Below are 18,819 nucleotides of genomic sequence, written 5' to 3' on the forward strand. Positions count from 1 at the left end.
GAGATAATACACATGAGGTTTCTTGCTTTCTTTTCTTTTTAATAATTATGATTGCAATGGCGATTTAAATGAAGGGATAGTAACAATGGCGGCTGTATTTTAATTCGCCCAGCCATCATTAGCACCAAAGACATATTTCTCCAGGTGCACTTAATTTGCTTTCATTCCACTTTGAGAAATGCGAGATGTGGTTAAATCTTACCTTCCCACCCTTAGGTTGCGGAGTGATGTGGCCGCTAACCTGTCTCTTCCTCCTGCTCCTCTGCGGCGGCCTGGCCCTGTCCTGTCCCAGGGAGTGCCTCTGCCACACCTCAGCTGGCATCCTGACGGTGGACTGCGCCGGGAAGGCACTGCATGGCCTCCCCCAGGACATCCCAGGAGATGTGGGCGTCCTAATCCTCAAGAACAACTCCCTGGATCGCCTGCCTGCTTCTGCCTTCCACAACTTCACCCAGCTGCAGGCTCTCCATCTCCAGAGTAACAGGCTTGAGAGCTTGCCTGAAGACCTCTTCCTTCCCCTCCCTCAGCTCACCCACCTCTATCTCTACGGCAACCAGCTGACGCGGCTCCCGGATCGCATTTTCGCCCCTCTGCAGAATCTCGAGCGCCTCCATTTGAACGGTAACCACCTCTCTCGATTTTCAGACGCCCTGTTCTCTTCTCTGCCTCGACTCAAGACCTTGGTCTTGGCGAGAAACAGGCTGGAGACCCTTTCTCCCGGCTCTTTCCGGAACCTGCAGTCCCTCACGGTCCTGTCTCTCTCCTCCAACGGCCTCGCCTCCCTGCACCCCGGCCTCTTCAGCGGCCTGCTGGCGCTCCGCGTGTGCGCGCTGTATGACAACAAGCTGAGCGCGGTCCCCGACACCTTGTTCCGGGGCCTCCACAGCCTGTCCTGGCTCTCGCTGGCCAGGAATGCTGTCCGCCAGTTGCCGGCCAGTCTTTTCCAGCAAACGGGCCTCCAGCACCTGTACGCGTACGACAACCAGCTGCAGACCATTGAAGCCAAGGTGTTGGAACCCCTCGTTCATCTTAAAACACTCGACCTACGGCGGAACAGCCTGGAGCAGCTCCCGGAAGGGCTGTTTGATAATGCGTCGAATCTGACGACTGTGCGACTTCAGGGAAACCCATGGCAGTGTGACTGCAACATCAGGTATCTTCGGCAATGGCTGATTAGCAACAGGCAGCTGGCGGACCAGCCTCTGTGCATGAGCCCTCCTGCCGTCAAGGACCTGCCTGTGACCGACATTTCGGAGGCTCACGTATCGCGCTGCTGAGGTTAACTTGAACATGCCATGATGTTTAGATTTTGCCAACAGCTAGAATGATTTAAGTCTCATTCCTGTGCATTGTACTGCTTTAGATGCAGGTACTGTAGTCTGTAGTGCTTCAGCCTAGGATTTTTTTTGTTGTACCTTGTTTTAGCCTCTGTATCATGTAATACACGCGTTTCTACACTAACAGAAATTAGAAATAAGTTTATCCATTGTGAATGTTTGCACTACTAATATTTTACAGATTGGTGACCATTAACATGCTGTATAAACTTACGATTAGGATTAGCATGCAAGTGTTCTCTTTTTAATTCCAAATGTAGTACTGTATGTGTCCAAAAAGCTCAATTTTCTAAAAACATTTTTCTGACCACATCATACGGTACCAGTTGTCATTCATTTGCAGATTGCCTCTGTCCGTGCTTCTTCCTGAATGCTACACCCATGGAGGGAGTTTTGACACTTTGTATCTTGGTAATGTGGATTTGTGCGGGAGATCTCTCCTTTGGCTTTGCCTCCTGAAACATCTGTTCTGCAGAGCTTGGAGTGGCAAGATCCTTTTTCTGGCAAGACTGCCACTATTGCAGTAGTATTGGACACTCCAATGCACAGTATCAGATTCAGTTTTTGTTGCATTCATAGCCATCCCTCAGCTTGTGGAGGTCAATGGTCATTTCCCTGTCATTTTCAAAGGCCTTGCTGACCTTAACCGTGATGCTGCTACTATTGCATATCTTCTGCGCTCTACCGCTGCACTGCGTACTAAAGGTCTTGTGACCTCTACCGTGTGCCAGAGTTTGTGTGATCTCTGGCACGACACGACCTAGGGGCCGCCCGACCTCGGGTGTGTCCATAATTTTTCCTTTTACGCCCCAAGTTAACAGGCCGCCCTTCAAAGCTGAAGGCTTCCACTGCACTTGGAAAGAGCTGAAGGTATAATTTCATTTGAAGGACTGCTTCTGGTAAGGTGATTTGCTGTGAATAAAGGTGTCTCTTGGTGCATCTGGAATTCAAACAATTATGAATGAATGACAAATATATAATTGCTCTGTGCGATAGCATGAACACAGTGCAACAGTTGTACATTTTTTCAAGCACGACTATTCCATAATTCATTCAGTTGTATGTTTTTTTGTTCATATTTCACTGGAGATAAGACTAAATATTGAGCATCCTGTATGCTGAGGACACGCTGGGGGACTATTTTCTGGAGGTGTGATAATGTTGCCATGAAAAAGAAAAAAGGTTTTGAGATTCAAAGTCACCCAACTATCACTCTGGATCCCATGGAATTAATTTGACAGGTTTTTTTTAAATCGGGCTTTGTACTGTTTTATATTTACAAAGAGTCCAGCCCTGCAGTTTCTCACACTGACCAACACATAAACAGAGACTATATTTATGAAAATACAAAGTACCTTTATTATTTGCTTAAGACACTTTTAAAATAGCATGATGTCCCAAAATTAGGAAATCTACTCACAAAAAAACAATGTACAAAAAAGCAGCTAGTTTACTTGAGTAAGATTAGTCACAGCGTTTCTGTGTCTCGTCTGACAGCAGTGTACCATTAGTTCTCCATATAGCATTGCTTGCCAAGTGTGACAGCATGGGTAAAATGCTGTCAGTTTAACAAGAGAGACCCAATATTTAGCAGCATGTTTCTTTATCAACATGTACAGCAGGAAAAGGTATAGAAGAAAAAGCTACAGTCACAGGTCTTAAAAAAAACACTGAACTTGTCAATATTTCTAACTACAAGCACTGCTTTAACGCACAACCAGGCAGGTAGCAGGGAGGACACGGCCTGGAATCCTTGATATGGAATACGGAATGAAAATATAACTTCTTGTAGAATCACTGCCTTTCTTAGTTGCTTTACCTCAACAGCTGTTAAAGAGAAAAGCTAGGGCTTTTGAAAATATGGAATTCAATACAAGGCAGCTGGTAAATTGAATTGCAAAAATAAAATGCATTACAAATAACACAAACATGGTATTGCTACAGGGCCAATAAGATCCAAGTCCTAAAATTAAGTTTCTTAACACAGCTGGTCTTGGTTAATAGGAATACTGAGATCTAGAAGCCACTGACAGTGTATACTATTACAATTCCTAATTCACCCACGTTTATAAGTCAGGCCTTGTTTCTCTCTTTGTCTTTGTGAGTACACTAAGAGCCATGTTCCAGGCAGTCCTAGCTGCAAGTACTCAGGGAGTATCCTAACAGATAACTGTGTAGTTTCTTCTCACTAGCTTGCTGGCACGGGCCTTAACCTGTATCTAATCTAAACTAATTAATCTAATAGATTGAGGATCGAGGTCCAGGCATGGGAGCAATGAAGAGGCCTTGTGCCTTTCACTGCTTTATCTTTGCAAACACACTATCAAGCAGAAAATACTGTCAACTTACATTTTAATGTCATAACAGCACTGGGTTTTGGAAGACTACAGGGAATGGGCTACATCACTATATGAACAGCATCCCGTTACCAGACCTACTCTCGCCAGAGGAATTTATTTGCTACTGTATCAGTTCTGTGCTGATACGCACTAATGCATACACAGCCTTATAATTTTGTCCCTCAGCAACATGACTAACTGGGTAGGGAATACCTTGTTTTTGTTTTTCAAATATAAACAATCAGATTCACAGTGTTGCAAAACTTCCTGAATACTTCACAGTAATTTAAAAAAAAATATATATCTTTTACTACATCACTATATTTTGCTTGCTTTAATGACGAGATACAAAGAGCTGTATGAAATGTTTCATTTGAAAAAATGCGTTTGAATTCCTCCTGATCTTAAAGGATACCTACACTGAAAAGAGCTCCGATACGTTGTTTCACTCTAAAAAAAAAAATGCTTCTGATTTTTTTTTTTTAACAAATCATGCAATTAGCTATAGTTTAATCTTTTTGTCTGATGTTCTGGTTATGTGCGGCAGGGTGTAACACGATTCCTCAGAAACCCGTTCTGTGACATCCACAGCCTGGCTCAATTCAAAGCGTTCAGATGTAGAAATAGTGAACAGGCTGAGTGAAAGATGAGCCAAACTGCCCAAACCTGTGCAGAAAGATTCAACAAGGTGCACAGCAGCCTGACTCAAGACACAGGTCAGCTGCTTCTGTTAAAAAAATAATTAAAAAAAAACATTTAAATGTGTGATATTATATTATTTGCAGAACCATCCGAGTGAACCAAAAACGCTTTACATTTTCTTAAAATTCCCTTGACACGGATTGAAGCCCTGAATTGTGATGGAAGGTCAATCACACGTTGATGCATCCTTTGTGGAGACGGATATGTTACTGTCTTGCCTGGACTCTCTACAGCTGGTCTGTTATATCTTTCTAAAAGCTCTATTTAGCGATGTGTCATAGACTTGCTCGATGGCTTTCACTTGTATTCTGTTAGATAGTGGTGTGAGCAGCAGTCCAATGGGGCCGTGCTGTTTCAAGGTTTGAGTGTGTGGCCGCCAGGTAATTTGACACAGCTGCCGTGATGTGGCCATGCTGGTCTGCCAACTGAATTTTTAAATCCTTCCTCTTCTCTGTTCTAATGACCAGCCACAGAGGCCTGTTCCTGGGGGGTGTGGGTGAAAAGGAGAAAAAAGGCTGCTTAACAGCAAAAAAATATTGCTTTAAACATCACCTCAATTTTAAATCCAGGTTTCTTTTTGCTTCATTTTGTTGCCTAAAAAGGGCTGTTGCAGTGAAAATAACAAAATAAATATTTTCTTTGGTTTTTTTTTGTATGATGCAATTCCTGCTAATTACACAGTGATTTGTGATTGTGGTTCGCTTTTATACTATACTTAGGTTTCTGTACATTTTCCCTGAAATATTCAGGATAAAAGCCACAAGGTATGTTTAATCGAGCTGGAAATAACATTTCTTGGATCAAAGAAATCCAGATTACATAGATTTAAATTAACATGCTGAAAAAAGAGAAGAAAGGAAACACAACATTTCTGGAGCTTTCTTCGGGTGTGTGAAGAAGAAGGCTCCACAACCGAAACGTTGTGTTTCTTTTCTTCTCTTTTCAGCACGGAATAAACCCTTACTTGTTCCTTTGCAGCCTCCACATGCTGATGCAGCTATCCACTTGAACTAGAACTAGAAGCTAGACAAATTAACCAATATAAATATAATTTAATATATATACAGTTGTAAATGGATCTTATTCGTGAAGGCTTAGCAATGAAAAAGCTTATCGAGAAATAAAAAGCTCAATAAAAGCTAAATGTAGCACATAAGGTCAAGCAATGGTTCGACTTTTGACTGCTAAATGAGTACATCACAGCACAATACAAAGAAATGAGTTACATTATTAAGGCCTTCTGTATGTAAAATACTCACAGACCCGCTACATTTTTCCCAATAAACGAATTACGTAAGTACATGACTTAGAAAAATAAAGCATATTCTTTTATTATTGCTGTAGTTTCAGTATCCTTGCAACTACAGAGCTGAGAAATAGAGGCGTGTAACAACTCAAACATAACTAACTACCCCCTTTCAGACAGTTTTGGAAAACTAGGCTTGGGTGTTTTTCAAGACTTGTTCTTTTAACTAGGGGACGTTAAATGTGAAAAGTCGCATCACCCAATCAGCTACATGCAACATTTCCATCCTGCTGAATGTTGGCTGGGCGGCAGGATTGGAAACGGTCCATTGTGTATTTCTGTGTTGCTCTTACACAGCATAACAGAGATGTTCTTTTAGAAATGGTCAGATTTCTCTTAAAATATTTCCTTGCCAACAGTCTCAGCAGGCGGAAATACGGTACATAACTTAAAAGAAGAGGAGGCTGGTGTACTGTATACTATGGTGATATTATGGTTGTTTTACCAAATTTTGTGTTAAGATGCCTAGAACAGAATGAGAGGGGAGGGCATTTCGAAACACAGGATTTCCTTTAAAGTTTAATGTACGGAATTAGGTTCATTGAATTTACAGAACATGGTGGAAAGAATAAAAAAAGGCGTTACGTCTTAAGTCTGAATAAAATACATGTTCTTGTTCAACTTGATATAAGCAGTTAGGGATTATGGTTCGGCAAGGGATTGAGACTGTGCTGTTGAGACCTACCTGTGTGTATAAACACTTCTTTCAGTCTCCACAGAATTGGCAACAATGGTCAAATATCACTTGAATTCAGGAGCAGGTCTTGCAGATCTCCAGACATCTAATTCTCACATCTGGAAGAGCAGGACCTAATAACAACCACAGAAAACAAGCCCAAACTGACCTTTACACACGTTCCTGACTGTAAGCTGTTTTGTGATTCGAACCTCCCGAGCTCTTAACTCAGAACAGAAAAGATACAGAACAGATTACCGGCATGTGGAATACATGCATTTCTGACTTAGTGGTGCAAGTAAGATTGTAGCCAGAAATGTCAGTCTACCCCTATCTCAATTAGTGGAACCTGAGTGCCTCTGGAGATTTGGCACAGTATTGAATTGTTGAAAAACAGTGTTAAAAAATGTGCATTCCTGTTTTCAGTTTCAGAGTCACCAAATGTCAATCAGCTTGAGCTAAAACTATAACCCTCACACCAGCACTGAGGGTTTTATCTCTCTCTTCTCCCCTCAAAACCCTGCACTTTCGAGCCCTCTGTCCTCACACGTGAGAATGCCATATGCTTAATGGAGGCCTGATCCTGCTCTCACTGGAGCATCGCAGGCGCCCACCCAGCCACAGGGGGCGCTGTTGAATGGCAAGCTAAGGGCAGTCTGCATAAGGCTCCAAACCCAACCAATCCCACTGGTTAAATACAGTAAGTGGCACCTTGTGACGCCAAGCTTCATCTAGCAATGGCAAGACTATAGCACTCAGCCTGCCTTCCGACCAAGAGTCTCTACTGGCTAAGCCACACAGAACACAACTACCCTCTCACCTTAAATCTATGAAACCCTGCAGGTTTATAGAGAATAAAGCTCTTTTGAATGAAAAAATAGTATCACTTTTTTACTAGAAGGTGCGAAATGCAAGACAGGTCCTGTCATCAACTTGTTTCTTACGAAAATCCAGACAGACATTCCTGCCCGAACTAAGTGCATCAATCACACACAGTCCACTGGACATTGCTTAGTACCACAGAGATTGTCAGTGCTGCACATTGGGGTGGAAGTCACTAACTTTGGATCACTTCTTGTATTGCATTTAAAAAATACCGTCATTCTTACAAAAATACATCAATCTACAAATCGTTATAGAGAGGCTATAATACAGAGATCACATTTCCAGTACATGTGCCACTTCTGCTATGGCAGAAGACCACAAAATGTTTGCTCACAATTAAAATAATAAACAAAAATATCACAGTTCCTGGCATATTAAGTATTCTCAGCTAGCAATGTTTATAACACCGCACAGTTAATCTATTTCCAGTAACCAATAGATAGGCTCACTCGGAAAAACTGAAATTACAGAAACAATGCCCAGCCTTCTGTAGTCCACGAAATCATCACTTGTTTGACTAGTACCGTATGGTGTAGGTTGATACTAAAGGTTATCGATTTATTACCAGGTGCATCATAAAATGGACTGAACTAGATTGTGCAGCATCAACTCTGCAAGCCATGGAGATGAGCAGTTGTAAATAGAGGGGATACAGCAGCATACTGTAGTATTTTAACCAGGAGGTAAAGACGGATTACATGCTGGATATTTGAAGTTACCGATAAGCAGTCACATAGTAGACGTGCAGTTAGCACAGGTAATTATTAAGCGATATGGTGACACTATTTGATGTGAGGATCCTGAGTAAAACTATCTGTATGGTATGAGAATTGCAGTAACCAGAGAGAAAAACAGCACAGAATAGCACATGATACAAACACAGTTGTGTTCATATTTTCTACACAGAAAATGGGTGCATGATGTCGAGTTATCTGTATAGTTATTTAAATGTGCTGGTTATCAACTCTCCTGCACAGCACTACAGAGCAGTGTTTATATCAATACATGTATTTTGATGCCTGTTGTGCATGCCTGTTAAACCCAGAACATTAAGTATCGAGTATTTGCCTTTCACATAAGATGCAGTGTTGACTCTACATAACCCAGCAGTCCCAGGCTAAGGAGGCATCCACAAGAGCCAAGGACATTGGGAAAGCATGGGACTGACACAAAACTGAGCAGAAGCAAGTGGAATAAACGATATCCCACCCGTCACGACATCTTAAGCACTCGTCTATACAAAACACGGTTCATTTTGTATATAATTTAAAAAGAGCTTATAAAAAAGTAGCACTGATGAAGGTGTTGATGTTATATCAGACTTTTTGGTGTCACTGATGCTTTTAAATTACTTATAAACCGGCTGGAAGGAATTGAGTCATGGTTGTGATATGTTTATCCGAGTTACTCCCCCTGAAAACAGGGACAGCTGTCAAACATGGTGGAGCTGCTACACACGTGTCTGACGGGCGGCACCAGGCCGGGCAGTGTGGCGGTCCTGGCTCGAGCCTCGATTCCGAGCGGAGGTGGGGGCACCCCGTCTGGCCCTCAGACCTCATCGCTGCCCAGGCTGGGCGTGTCCTCGTGCTCCCGGGGCCCGGCGGGGCCCGTGGTGGACGTGACGTTCAGGTAGCCGATTTCGGAGGGCTGGGAGAGGGAGGCGTTTCCGATCTCGGGGTGCTCGCCGGTTTTCACCCTCCGGATCACATCCAGAATGCCCAGGGGGCTGCACATGCCTGGCGCCAGACTGCGGGAGGCAGGCAGGAACAACAAAATCAGAAACAATAGGTAATAAAAAATCAACACCACTCACCCTGAACACTGGAACCCCACAAGGCTGCTGTCTGAGTCCAAGGTTATACTCCCTATTCACTCACAACTGCACAGCAAGACACAGCAACAACCGCATCAGTAAATTTGCGGATGACACCACTATAATAGGCTTTGTCAGCGATGATGACGAGTCCACTTACAGGGATGAAGTCGTACAGCTGCTGAGGTGGTGTCATAGCAATAACCTGGAGTTGAACGTAAATAAAACAAAAGAGCTAAAAGTGGACTTTTGGAGACACAGGCCACACACTCACAGCCCACTCAGTATCGATGGAACGGAAGTGGAAACAGTCATCAGCTTTGGGTTTTTGGGAATTCACATTTCTAATGATCTAACCTGGACTGTGAACACGGACATTATCTTGAAGAAGGCTCAGCAGCGCCTCTATTTCCTGAGGTGCCTCAAGCGATGGGAGATGCCAGTACCTGTGTTGGTGAACTACCACTGCACCATCGAGAGCGTCCTCACCAATGGGGTCACCGTGTGGTACGGCAACACCTCTTCTCAAGAGAGAAAGGCACTGCAGAGAATGGTGAACCTGGCCCAGAAGACCATCAGCTGTGGTCTCACAGAGATTAAACAGTTCTATGTGGACCACTGCCATGGTAGAATTCTGGCCATCACAGAGGACAGTCACCACCCCGGGCATGAGCTCTCCACCCCATTGCCCTCAGGCAAGAGATACAAGAGCATACAGACACTTACCACCAGATTCCTCAATAGTTTCTATCCACAAGCAGTGCGATTGGTGAACACATTTGGCCATGCCCCTCAGACCACACCTACACCATCTACCTCATTAAATTTATTGCACTTCTCCAGTCATTGTTTACATGTCTGCATTGTACACATTCAAACTGTTTACTTGTACACTGTCTACTGTTTCTTTGTATATTGTTTTGATGCACTGTCTGCACTTTGTGTTTTTACACTTTTTTTTAACAATTGAGACCTTTTGTAAGTAAGAATTCCATTGTACCAGTACATGTACCGGTTACATATGGCAATAAAGTTCAAGTTCAACTCTTTCATTTGCCCCTTTAATCATCGCATCTACAGAAGTTTGTACTACTGCAGACTGCACTAACACTGCTCCATAACACTTCAGGCCGTAGTTCAATATGGCACCGTTAAAGGTAATATAGCTTCATTTATCACATCAAATTTCTCTCTGCATTTATTAAACAAGGCTATATAGAGTGTCTTCTCAGAATGACTAATCACCTACACACCAAACTGATTCCATGGATAAGCTCCCACGTCACCAAATTATCTTTGGGGTAACAAGAATGTATTAATCAGGAAATATTAACTATGAAGTAATGAGAATACTAAAGTTCCATTGCAAAAGTATCAGGAAAAGTAGCAAGAGGGGAGGTTGGGCACTGAACTTGATCATTTGATTATCTCACAGAAAAACAAAAGAAGCAGTTTACCTTGGGTTTGTGGGCTGCAGAACACTGCCATTAAGGAGAAGACTTTCAGCTGGAAACATTTTCTTGAGCTCCTAATGAAGCATAAAAAATAATTACAATTTATTAGGAAAATTAACAGTTTATAGTAGGATTGGCAACAGCTTCTGTCTGGGGGACTTGTCTCTCAGCCATTTACAAGTCTCCTGCCCCATCTTAACCGTCTCCAGTGTAAAATTAAATTGTTAAAGGATACAGACGGCAGACTGTTTTTGGGAACTACTAAACCATCTACTGGGAGATCATTATTTGTAATGGGAACTTTCTTGGCATTCAGTTAATCCCAAATACATAGATTAAGATATAAAAATATATGTCTTAATGCTAGATCTACCCTACATAAATAAGATGATTTTTAATTTCATCTCCTAGTCTAAATTCCCAAGGCATTTGTCTTGCCTTTGAATGAGGAAACAATAAGGCAATAAAAGATCAAAGTCCATGCACAATTCTTCTGAAACATGCATTACTGAGCCATCTGGAATATTTCACACTGTCATCAACAGATTTCAAATCAAGCAGAAGGCTGAGAAAGCACTGCAGTTCCACTGGTGTGCTTACAGGCACCTGGTGCTTCACAGAATGTCTGTCACTTCGCAAGCTAGTTGACTCACTCCCATGCAGCTGCAACAACACTTGCAGAATCCTGGCTCATGTTGGGTGATTTCTTGAATGAATTACGTCTCCACTATAAGGCTCAGCCCTAGTTCTGAGAGCCCTTACTGCTGAGTGGGTGATTGCAACAGAATAAGATAATCACACCACTTACCTCCATGCTGCAGACAGACTGCACATTCCTCAAGGCTCGCTCGAGTGTTCCAACCTGGGTGGAAAGCTGTAAGGTTCTGTCCTGCAGCTGCCTGTTCTCCCCTTCAAGAAAGTTGACTCTGCCAGAAAATAAAGGAAGATATCCCGTCAACACCGGCTGCTTCACTGCATGAATGTGTTCCAGACCAGGGATGCTGTCTGTGTGGAGTCTGTATGTTCTCCCCAGGTTTGTAAGGGTTTCCTCCAGGTGCTCTGGTGTGCTCCCACAGTTCAAAGACATGGAAGGTAAATTGGCTTCTGGGAAAACTGGCCCTGGTGTGAGTGAGGGCAGTTTGTGTCTGTCCTGTGATGGACAGGTGTCCCGTCCGGGGATGTAGTTCTCTTTAAAACACCTTTGACTTATTTGGGAAATGTCTATATCAGACACAGAAATACAATCCAATCTGCCCGATGAGGCAGATTGATAAGAGTGCTCTGCCTCCTCCTGGCTGGTCTTTATTAATATGGTTCTTGTTGGAGTTCTGGTATGACGATGAATACGTGACTATCTTTGCACATCAGCATGACATGGAATTTAGCAGCCTGCCTAACTCCACTTGCATTCCTACCTGCTGTAATAAGCCTTCGGATTGCTGTGACAGAGGTCCTTTGTTTCCAGCCTACTTGTTAATCCTGTACCTAGGACAGCTGCACCCAGATTAGGGTTTCCTTTGACTCTGAAGTCACTGGCTTTCTCAAAGCAACTGCTGCAAACCCGAAGCTGTTTTGATCCATCAGAGGTTCTACGAGTCCGATAAGCTCTTACACAAACTAACATTAGATGGCCGTTTCAGCCTCTGTGCCTATTTATGAGCTCAAGCTGCAAAACAATATATCTGATCCCCTGCCATCTGTTTTCTCACACCCCTCTTTGGCATCAGTACTGATTAATCTGTTTAATAATCTACCCAGGTCTTTCCATTCATATTTTATCTACATACAAATCCCTGAACTTTATAATGAGAGAAATGTCCTTGAGAGCTACAGTACGTTTTTTTTTTAATCCAACTTTGCTCTTGATTGCTTCACTGAATTAATTATTGCCTTAAGATTAAAAAGAACATTTGTCAATGACTGAGAACACCAATTACACCTAAATGACTGGGTGAGCACCGAAAGGCCTGAGCTCACTGATCTTTGATTTAATGGCATGAATCTGTTTAGTAAATGTTCTGCTCATATGACTGAAGTTGCTAAATCAACTGATAATTTCACTGCATTTCTGTTGTGCTCTAGACTGATAACACCTTAAAGTGAACTCAACGTTGAGAAACTCAACGTGAAAAGAAAATCTTTGATTTTGTTTAATCTGTTTTGCCTTTCCTCTGAGAAAAAATAAACATGTAGTGTTGCTAAAGCGAGGAAGAGAGTGCTGCTCCTCTCCGATCAACAAGGAGCTCTTCTGTGGCTGCGATCAGCACCTGTGCTGGATGGTGGAGGTTGTGCGCATGTTCATGTGGCCGAACTCCTCCTCCTCGCTCAGCTTCTTCAGCAGATGGCGTTTCTCAAGGAGCAGCTTCTCGTTCTCCTCAGTGACCTTCTTGATCCAGTCTTGCTCCTGTGTATAGCAATATACAGTAGCTTCTGTTATACTGGGCGTTTCTTGAAAAGAATAGGGATGTTTCCGTGTGTCCTGGCCAAATTTCCCATTGGCCCTTATCATGGCCTCATAATAATCCCCATCTATGAATTGGCTTCATTACTCTGCTCTCCTCCCCACTGAGAGCGGATGTGTGATGAGCGTTCAGGCGCACTATGGCTGCCATCGCATCATCCAGGTGGGGCTGCACACTGGTGGTAGTGGAGGGGATCCCCATTACCTATACAGTGCTTTACGTGCAGTGTTCAGAAAAGTGCTATATAAGTGTAAGCGATTGCTATTATAACAGTGAAACACAAAGCCCTCCCTTGTTCAGGGGGATTCAAAACGTCACGCCCAGGGAAATGAACAATCTCAGAGTCAGGCAAAGGTTGGCTTGAAAAGCAAGAGATGTTCTGACATGTAGATATGCTATATCACTTTCCCTGTCCAAAACAATCCTCATACCCCAGCTTTATTGAGATCCTGCAGAAAAACTGGGGTGAGACTGAACAGCAGTTAGCTCAAAACCTTATGATCACATCATATTTAACAGTTACAGCAAGCTTAGCACTAGGGGGAAAACCAGGCTGTACTACACTGAGGAATATTCTTTTAGTATGGTAGGGCTCTGCAGATCCACAACGCTTACCCTTTAGTAAAAAATCTAGGAGATGCAGGTAGTGGGGTAGGGAGGGAATAGCTCTCAGGATGTCTAACATCCTTTTCAAAGCCTACCTGAGATCAGATTTTGGTGATTTCTGCATAGCTTCCAGAGGGAAAACAGAAACGAGTTAATCACCATTAAAAACAAACAAACATAATGCCTGAAGTTTGGGTGTTTCTTCCTTCGTACACATAGCTTTAACGCTCAGAACATGGGAGGCAAAGCTGCTCCACTTTAGGATCAGCGTTTTAGAATCAGTCGTCTCTCTGATTACCAGACTAAAACGTTTCAGGAGGCATTAAATGCAGCTCGTTTTCCAGCAGATTCACTCCACCTTCTCGGCCAGGCTGTGGGCCAGAGCCAGGTCGTTCTCCAGCTGCTGAATCCTGCCGTCTCTCTCCGAGGTCTCCTTCACGAAGACCTGCTTGGCCTTGCGCAGCTTGGCCTTGTGCTGCGCCTGCTTCTCATCGTACTTCCTGGAAGGAGCAAGTACACGGGAGGTCATTTAAAGGACTCAAAAAAGAGGACCAAAAGGATGTACAAAACACTTATTCCAAGCTCTGGAGAAGCTTGGTTAGCAACATTGAATGCAAGTAATTAGTCTGGGACTTGTTTGCCTTTGCTATGTGCGTGGAGTTGGCATGTATCACACCTGAAGAAGGCTCCACGGCCGAAACGTTGTGTTTTCCTTCTTCTTTTTTTCAGCATGGAATAAACCTATTACTTGTTCCTATGTATTACACATGTTCACGTGGGTTTACTCAAAGTACTTTGGCTTGTCTCCAACAGTACCAAGACATGTTGATAGGTCAACAGGCTTCCGGGAAAACCGGCCCCAGTGTGAGAGTGTGTTTGTGTTTGTGTCTGTGTGTGCCTTGTGATGGGCGGGTGTCCCGTCCAGGGTGCACCCCGCCTTGCTCCCATTGCTTGCTGGGATAGGCTGTATTGAACCTGTAATGGTACAAGCAGAGGTGTGTTTTAATCCGTCTTTCAGCTTTTCAGCATGGGATTAACCTCTACATTTTCTCCATTTAGAATATGATGCTCACTTCTGGTCACCAAAGTTTTGGCTTTATCCTGAAATGGATAAAGCATTAAGAAAAACGTATGGGTGCCTTTTCTCATGTGGAGAACCTTAAGATTGTGTTAAGTGTGGTTGCTTGATGTGTCTCTGTCTAATCTGACAATTTCATTTCGTTGCCTGACAGAAGCCCTCCCAGACACTCTGAGTGGAGCCACGCACCTGACTTGCAAATCCAGCTGCTGCAAGACCTGCTGAAGTTCTTCCTGTAGCCTCTCCGACTCCTGTTGGCATGACAACAGCTGCTCTGCGAGGTTCTGATTGGCCTTCTGGGTATGCCGGTGCTAGGGAACAGTGCAGAGTAAGTGCCAAATCTGGAAGCAGGGGCTACAGATATGTTTAGCAACAGTGAATATATAACAGAAGACTGGCCGAGGCTACAAAACGACTCTTTAAAGCAGGAGCTACTCTTGATTGAAGCCCAGGCTTGGTCCAACTGTGCTGCCTTCAGTTTATTAACCTTTCTGACAGATGGCGTGGAGAAATGAGATTCAGATTGGAAATAAATCTGTTGTTGCAGTTAGAGATGCCACAGTTCACCCTCGGGCCTCTGCAAGCCTGTCAGGACAAAAGCACCTGTGGCATCACCAGTTAAAACTCTTCTTAGATTTCAACGGTTCAAGGCTGACCCACTCTTCCTCAGACACCTGGCCTCATGCACTGGATCTCCACAGTGACGGGACAGGCAGGGGGCGGCGGCGGCGGCGCCTCTAACCTCCTCCTCCGCCGCGCTGTGCTCTGCCTGCTGGACGCCCAGCCGGGCCTCCTGCTGCTGAAGCCGCAGCCCCAGCTCGGAGTTGGCGCGGGTCAGGGACGCCTCCCTCTCCCGGAGAGACCGCGCCTGCTGCTGCAGCTCCTCCTCCCTCTGCTCCAGCCGCTTCCTGGGAGGGCACAAGTACGATCGCACTGTGTGTAAATATTGTCACCACATGACCAAATTACAAGTTCTGCTTCTGAATCAGTACAGAGGAGGACAACCAAATACCATCCAGGGGTAAAGGGAAAGGCCTATGCTTACAGGCAAAAATAACCAGACCTTTTCAGTCTCTAAAAGAGAAGACTATAAGATCACTTTATTGGCCATATACAATTTCTTCTATTAGGAATTTCGCCTTTTGCATACCCCAACTTCCTCCATGAGACACACAAAGAAGCTTGGGTTCAGAGTGCAGAGTCAGCCATTTATACGACACCCCTGGAGCAGCTGAGGTTAAGGGCCTTGCGGGATTTGAACTGGCAACCTTCCAGCCACATGCGCAGATCCTAAGCCACAGAGCCACCACACCGCCCTATGAGGGGCCCCGATATCCTCATTCAAAATTATTCAGGTATTCAGACATTCAATGTCATCCCAGTGGACTTCTTCAGAATTTGGAGTTAAATGTGAACCAAAGAACACAAGCAGAAACTGTGTGGAAGTGTGTGTAAAACTGAGAACGGGAGACACTTCTTCGCCCACAGGGGTTTGTGAGTATGGAACAAGCTGCCCAGCCATGTTGATGAAGCCGGTGGACTAGATAAGTCGCATGGTCTCCACTCGTTTGTAACTACGTTTTTCTTATGCTCTAAACTAGTCGCCTGTTTGATCTGTCTGGACACACCTACTTTTAAACAGCTCTATTTCCAGTTCACATCTGTTCTCTCTCCCACTAGGAGACCTGACAGGTGCTGCGAGAATTTGTAATTAGCCCTTTCTGAGCCATCAAGTGTCTGAATAGTGCTGGGGAAGAAGTCTGTGCTTCAGAATTCATTGGCCTTTATTGTTTCAGTATTGTTACAGCCCTGTATTGTTTCAGTTTATAACTTTTTGTACAACATTCTTCTCGAACATCTCTTTACAGGTACGATCCTCTATTACTTTTTTTCTATGCTACTTCCAATTCCTCTTCTTTGCCTTGTCACTTGTCACTGTGGAATTTAAATTGCTTCTTTATCTGTGTACCTAGAATTTCCTATCTTGAGGGACTGATAATGGTACATTCCCAGGAGCACTGTTTGAACCATTTCTTTAATAAAGTGCTAGTTAATGGGACCATAACTTTAGATAACACTGTTTACACAGTTCACTACTCAACATACTGAGACTGACACATACTGTACAATGCCACCATTGAAATGGGAAGAAACAAATCATCATATAGCAGAATAAGTTATGGATTGGATAATATGCGCAAATTCTAATGACATTGTGCTGTAATCATAATAACATTCTACTGTGGAAGTGTAGTAGAAGGCTCCTGAACTATACAAAGACCTAAAAAGGAGAAAATGCACTGAAAACATTCAGTCTTCGAGTATATCAGCATGGTTAAGGTCAGACAAAACATTCAAGATACCAACATTTCAAGACCTTGAAGTTGGGGGATGGCTATAAAAATCCACAAAAAGCTGAACCTACCATCTTGATTGTTCTGCTGTAGTTTCTATTGTCAAGAAATAAGGCTACTAGTATAGTTGCCTAGAAGAGACCAAAAGTGTATCTTCTCACCCCAGGTTATGAAAAAGTGGTGTTTTTGGAGCCCTTGTTCAGACAGGGAAAATCAAGACATCAGGCCAGGCCAAACTTGGCAAAAAATGAGTCCAGTATGATAATGATCCACAGCATACATCCAAATCGACAAAGGAATGTTTACCTGCACACAAGATTCCTGGGTAGCCGTCTCAGTCTCCAGAGTCCAGTAAAACTGAATATTTGTAATTCTTATTCAAGATGGGTGTTCAAATAGAAACCAAAGAGACTGAAGGGACTTTAAGGGAAGGAAAGAGCAATTCTACAGGAGGCATCTAGCCAGTGCAATCCCTGCCAGAGGAGGGCTGCATACACACTAACTACAATAAATGTAACCTTCATGTTGTCTGGACTTGCATTATTTATGAAAAACATGACTGCTGTGTGCAACGGTACGATGATTACTTTTAAACATTGTACTAATTTCTTTAACAAGAAACATGATCTAACCTGTAATTTTTTCTGTAATATGATCTTAGCTGTTCACCAGGGGTACATTTGGAGGTCACTGTATACTGGTTTTACCAGTATATAGGTACCACCACTGGTTCCACCACTATCAACACAATAGATTCAGTATTTTAGTTCCTGAACATGAGAATCTACAACAAATATTTGAGATATGTCTAAAAAGAGATACAAACCCTGCCCCCAGCTCAAGTGAGCAGCAACACAGCATCTATTTGTATATCTGCACTGCTGTCTGCTAAAAGAGAAGGTGGGTGGAAGTTCTAATTATGTTTTCTAGTTTGCGATTTTGTTAACAGTGACTCACCCACTAGGAGCTGTTATTTTTAGCTGTGGCAGTTACATGTGATGACGCAAAAATGGAGGTATGTATGACAGAATAATTACTAGGAAATACAGTGCAAAATTTGGTAAATAAAATATTTAGGAGTACTTGAAATCAGGACTAGTTTTCTGCTGCCCAGAACAATTTTTGCCTGACCCCCTCGATTAATTTTTTGTTGGTTTTTACCCATACCTACGCTTTGCAATGTTTCTGCTTAAAGTTTATGAAAAGAAACAGAAACAGAAAGAAACAGAAGAAAACTTATAGTTAGTGAAATAAAACAATATCTTACTAGGGTATTTATTTAATTAAATCACAGTTACAAACATTTCAGGTTAAGCTATTCATGTAATGTAACAAAGAAAAATGTCAGTGTCTTCCAGTGTGCCTAATTCCTCAAAAGGTAAAGTTATCATATTAACTGAATTTTTCTACTTTTAATATTTACGTAGTCTTTTAATATTTCAATTACATCTCGTTTTTTGCTGTGGTACTTTCAATTAATATACATGCTAGTCCTGAGAAACGATTCTGAGACATGGTAGATCTCAAATAATTTTTCATTAGTTTCGTTTTTGAGAAAATGTGCTCACTAGAAGCTTCTGAAACTAGTAATGTTATCATAATGCGTAATCCAATTACATTGCTTGGGTTAAAAAAATATTTCTTGCTATAAATTCTAACACTTTTACAGGAGGTGTTTTAGGACTTATTAGATTAGATAAGGCTGTCAAATCATCCTACATTTCTTCTCTATCAATGTCAGCAGCGTTATCAGTACTGACCACTAAATGTAGGTCCTGGCAATATTTCACAATGTTTTCTTTAGAAA

General features: G+C 42.9%; 2 protein-coding genes across 4 annotated transcripts in view; one reads left to right on the forward strand and one right to left on the reverse strand.

The window, feature by feature from the left end:
* Positions 1-1,649, forward strand: part of LOC148817411 (uncharacterized) — a 38,432-nt gene extending 36,783 nt beyond the window's left edge. For all 3 annotated transcript variants that reach the window (XM_088938132.1, XM_088938134.1, XM_088938133.1), the window contains exon 2: positions 217-1,649. In XM_088938132.1, coding sequence (XP_088794258.1) covers positions 228-1,277 — 1,050 coding nt within the window. In that variant the 5' untranslated portion in view covers positions 217-227 and the 3' untranslated portion in view covers positions 1,278-1,649. The remainder of the gene's footprint in view (positions 1-216) is intronic.
* A 1,023-nt stretch (positions 1,650-2,672) lies between these two features.
* The window catches only part of LOC148817412 (uncharacterized), a 61,715-nt gene continuing 45,568 nt past the window's right edge, over positions 2,673-18,819 (reverse strand). The window contains exons 21-27 of the mRNA XM_088938131.1: positions 15,401-15,566; positions 14,848-14,969; positions 13,939-14,080; positions 12,780-12,916; positions 11,321-11,438; positions 10,516-10,586; positions 2,673-8,992 (exon numbers count right to left, since the gene is read on the reverse strand). Coding sequence (XP_088794257.1) covers positions 8,794-8,992; positions 10,516-10,586; positions 11,321-11,438; positions 12,780-12,916; positions 13,939-14,080; positions 14,848-14,969; positions 15,401-15,566 — 955 coding nt within the window. The 3' untranslated portion in view covers positions 2,673-8,793. The remainder of the gene's footprint in view (positions 8,993-10,515; positions 10,587-11,320; positions 11,439-12,779; positions 12,917-13,938; positions 14,081-14,847; positions 14,970-15,400; positions 15,567-18,819) is intronic.

The sequence above is a fragment of the Atractosteus spatula genome, chromosome 20 (genome assembly GCF_055471065.1).
Source record: "Atractosteus spatula isolate fAtrSpa1 chromosome 20, fAtrSpa1.hap1, whole genome shotgun sequence".
Classification (NCBI taxonomy): Eukaryota; Metazoa; Chordata; class Actinopteri; order Semionotiformes; family Lepisosteidae; genus Atractosteus; species Atractosteus spatula.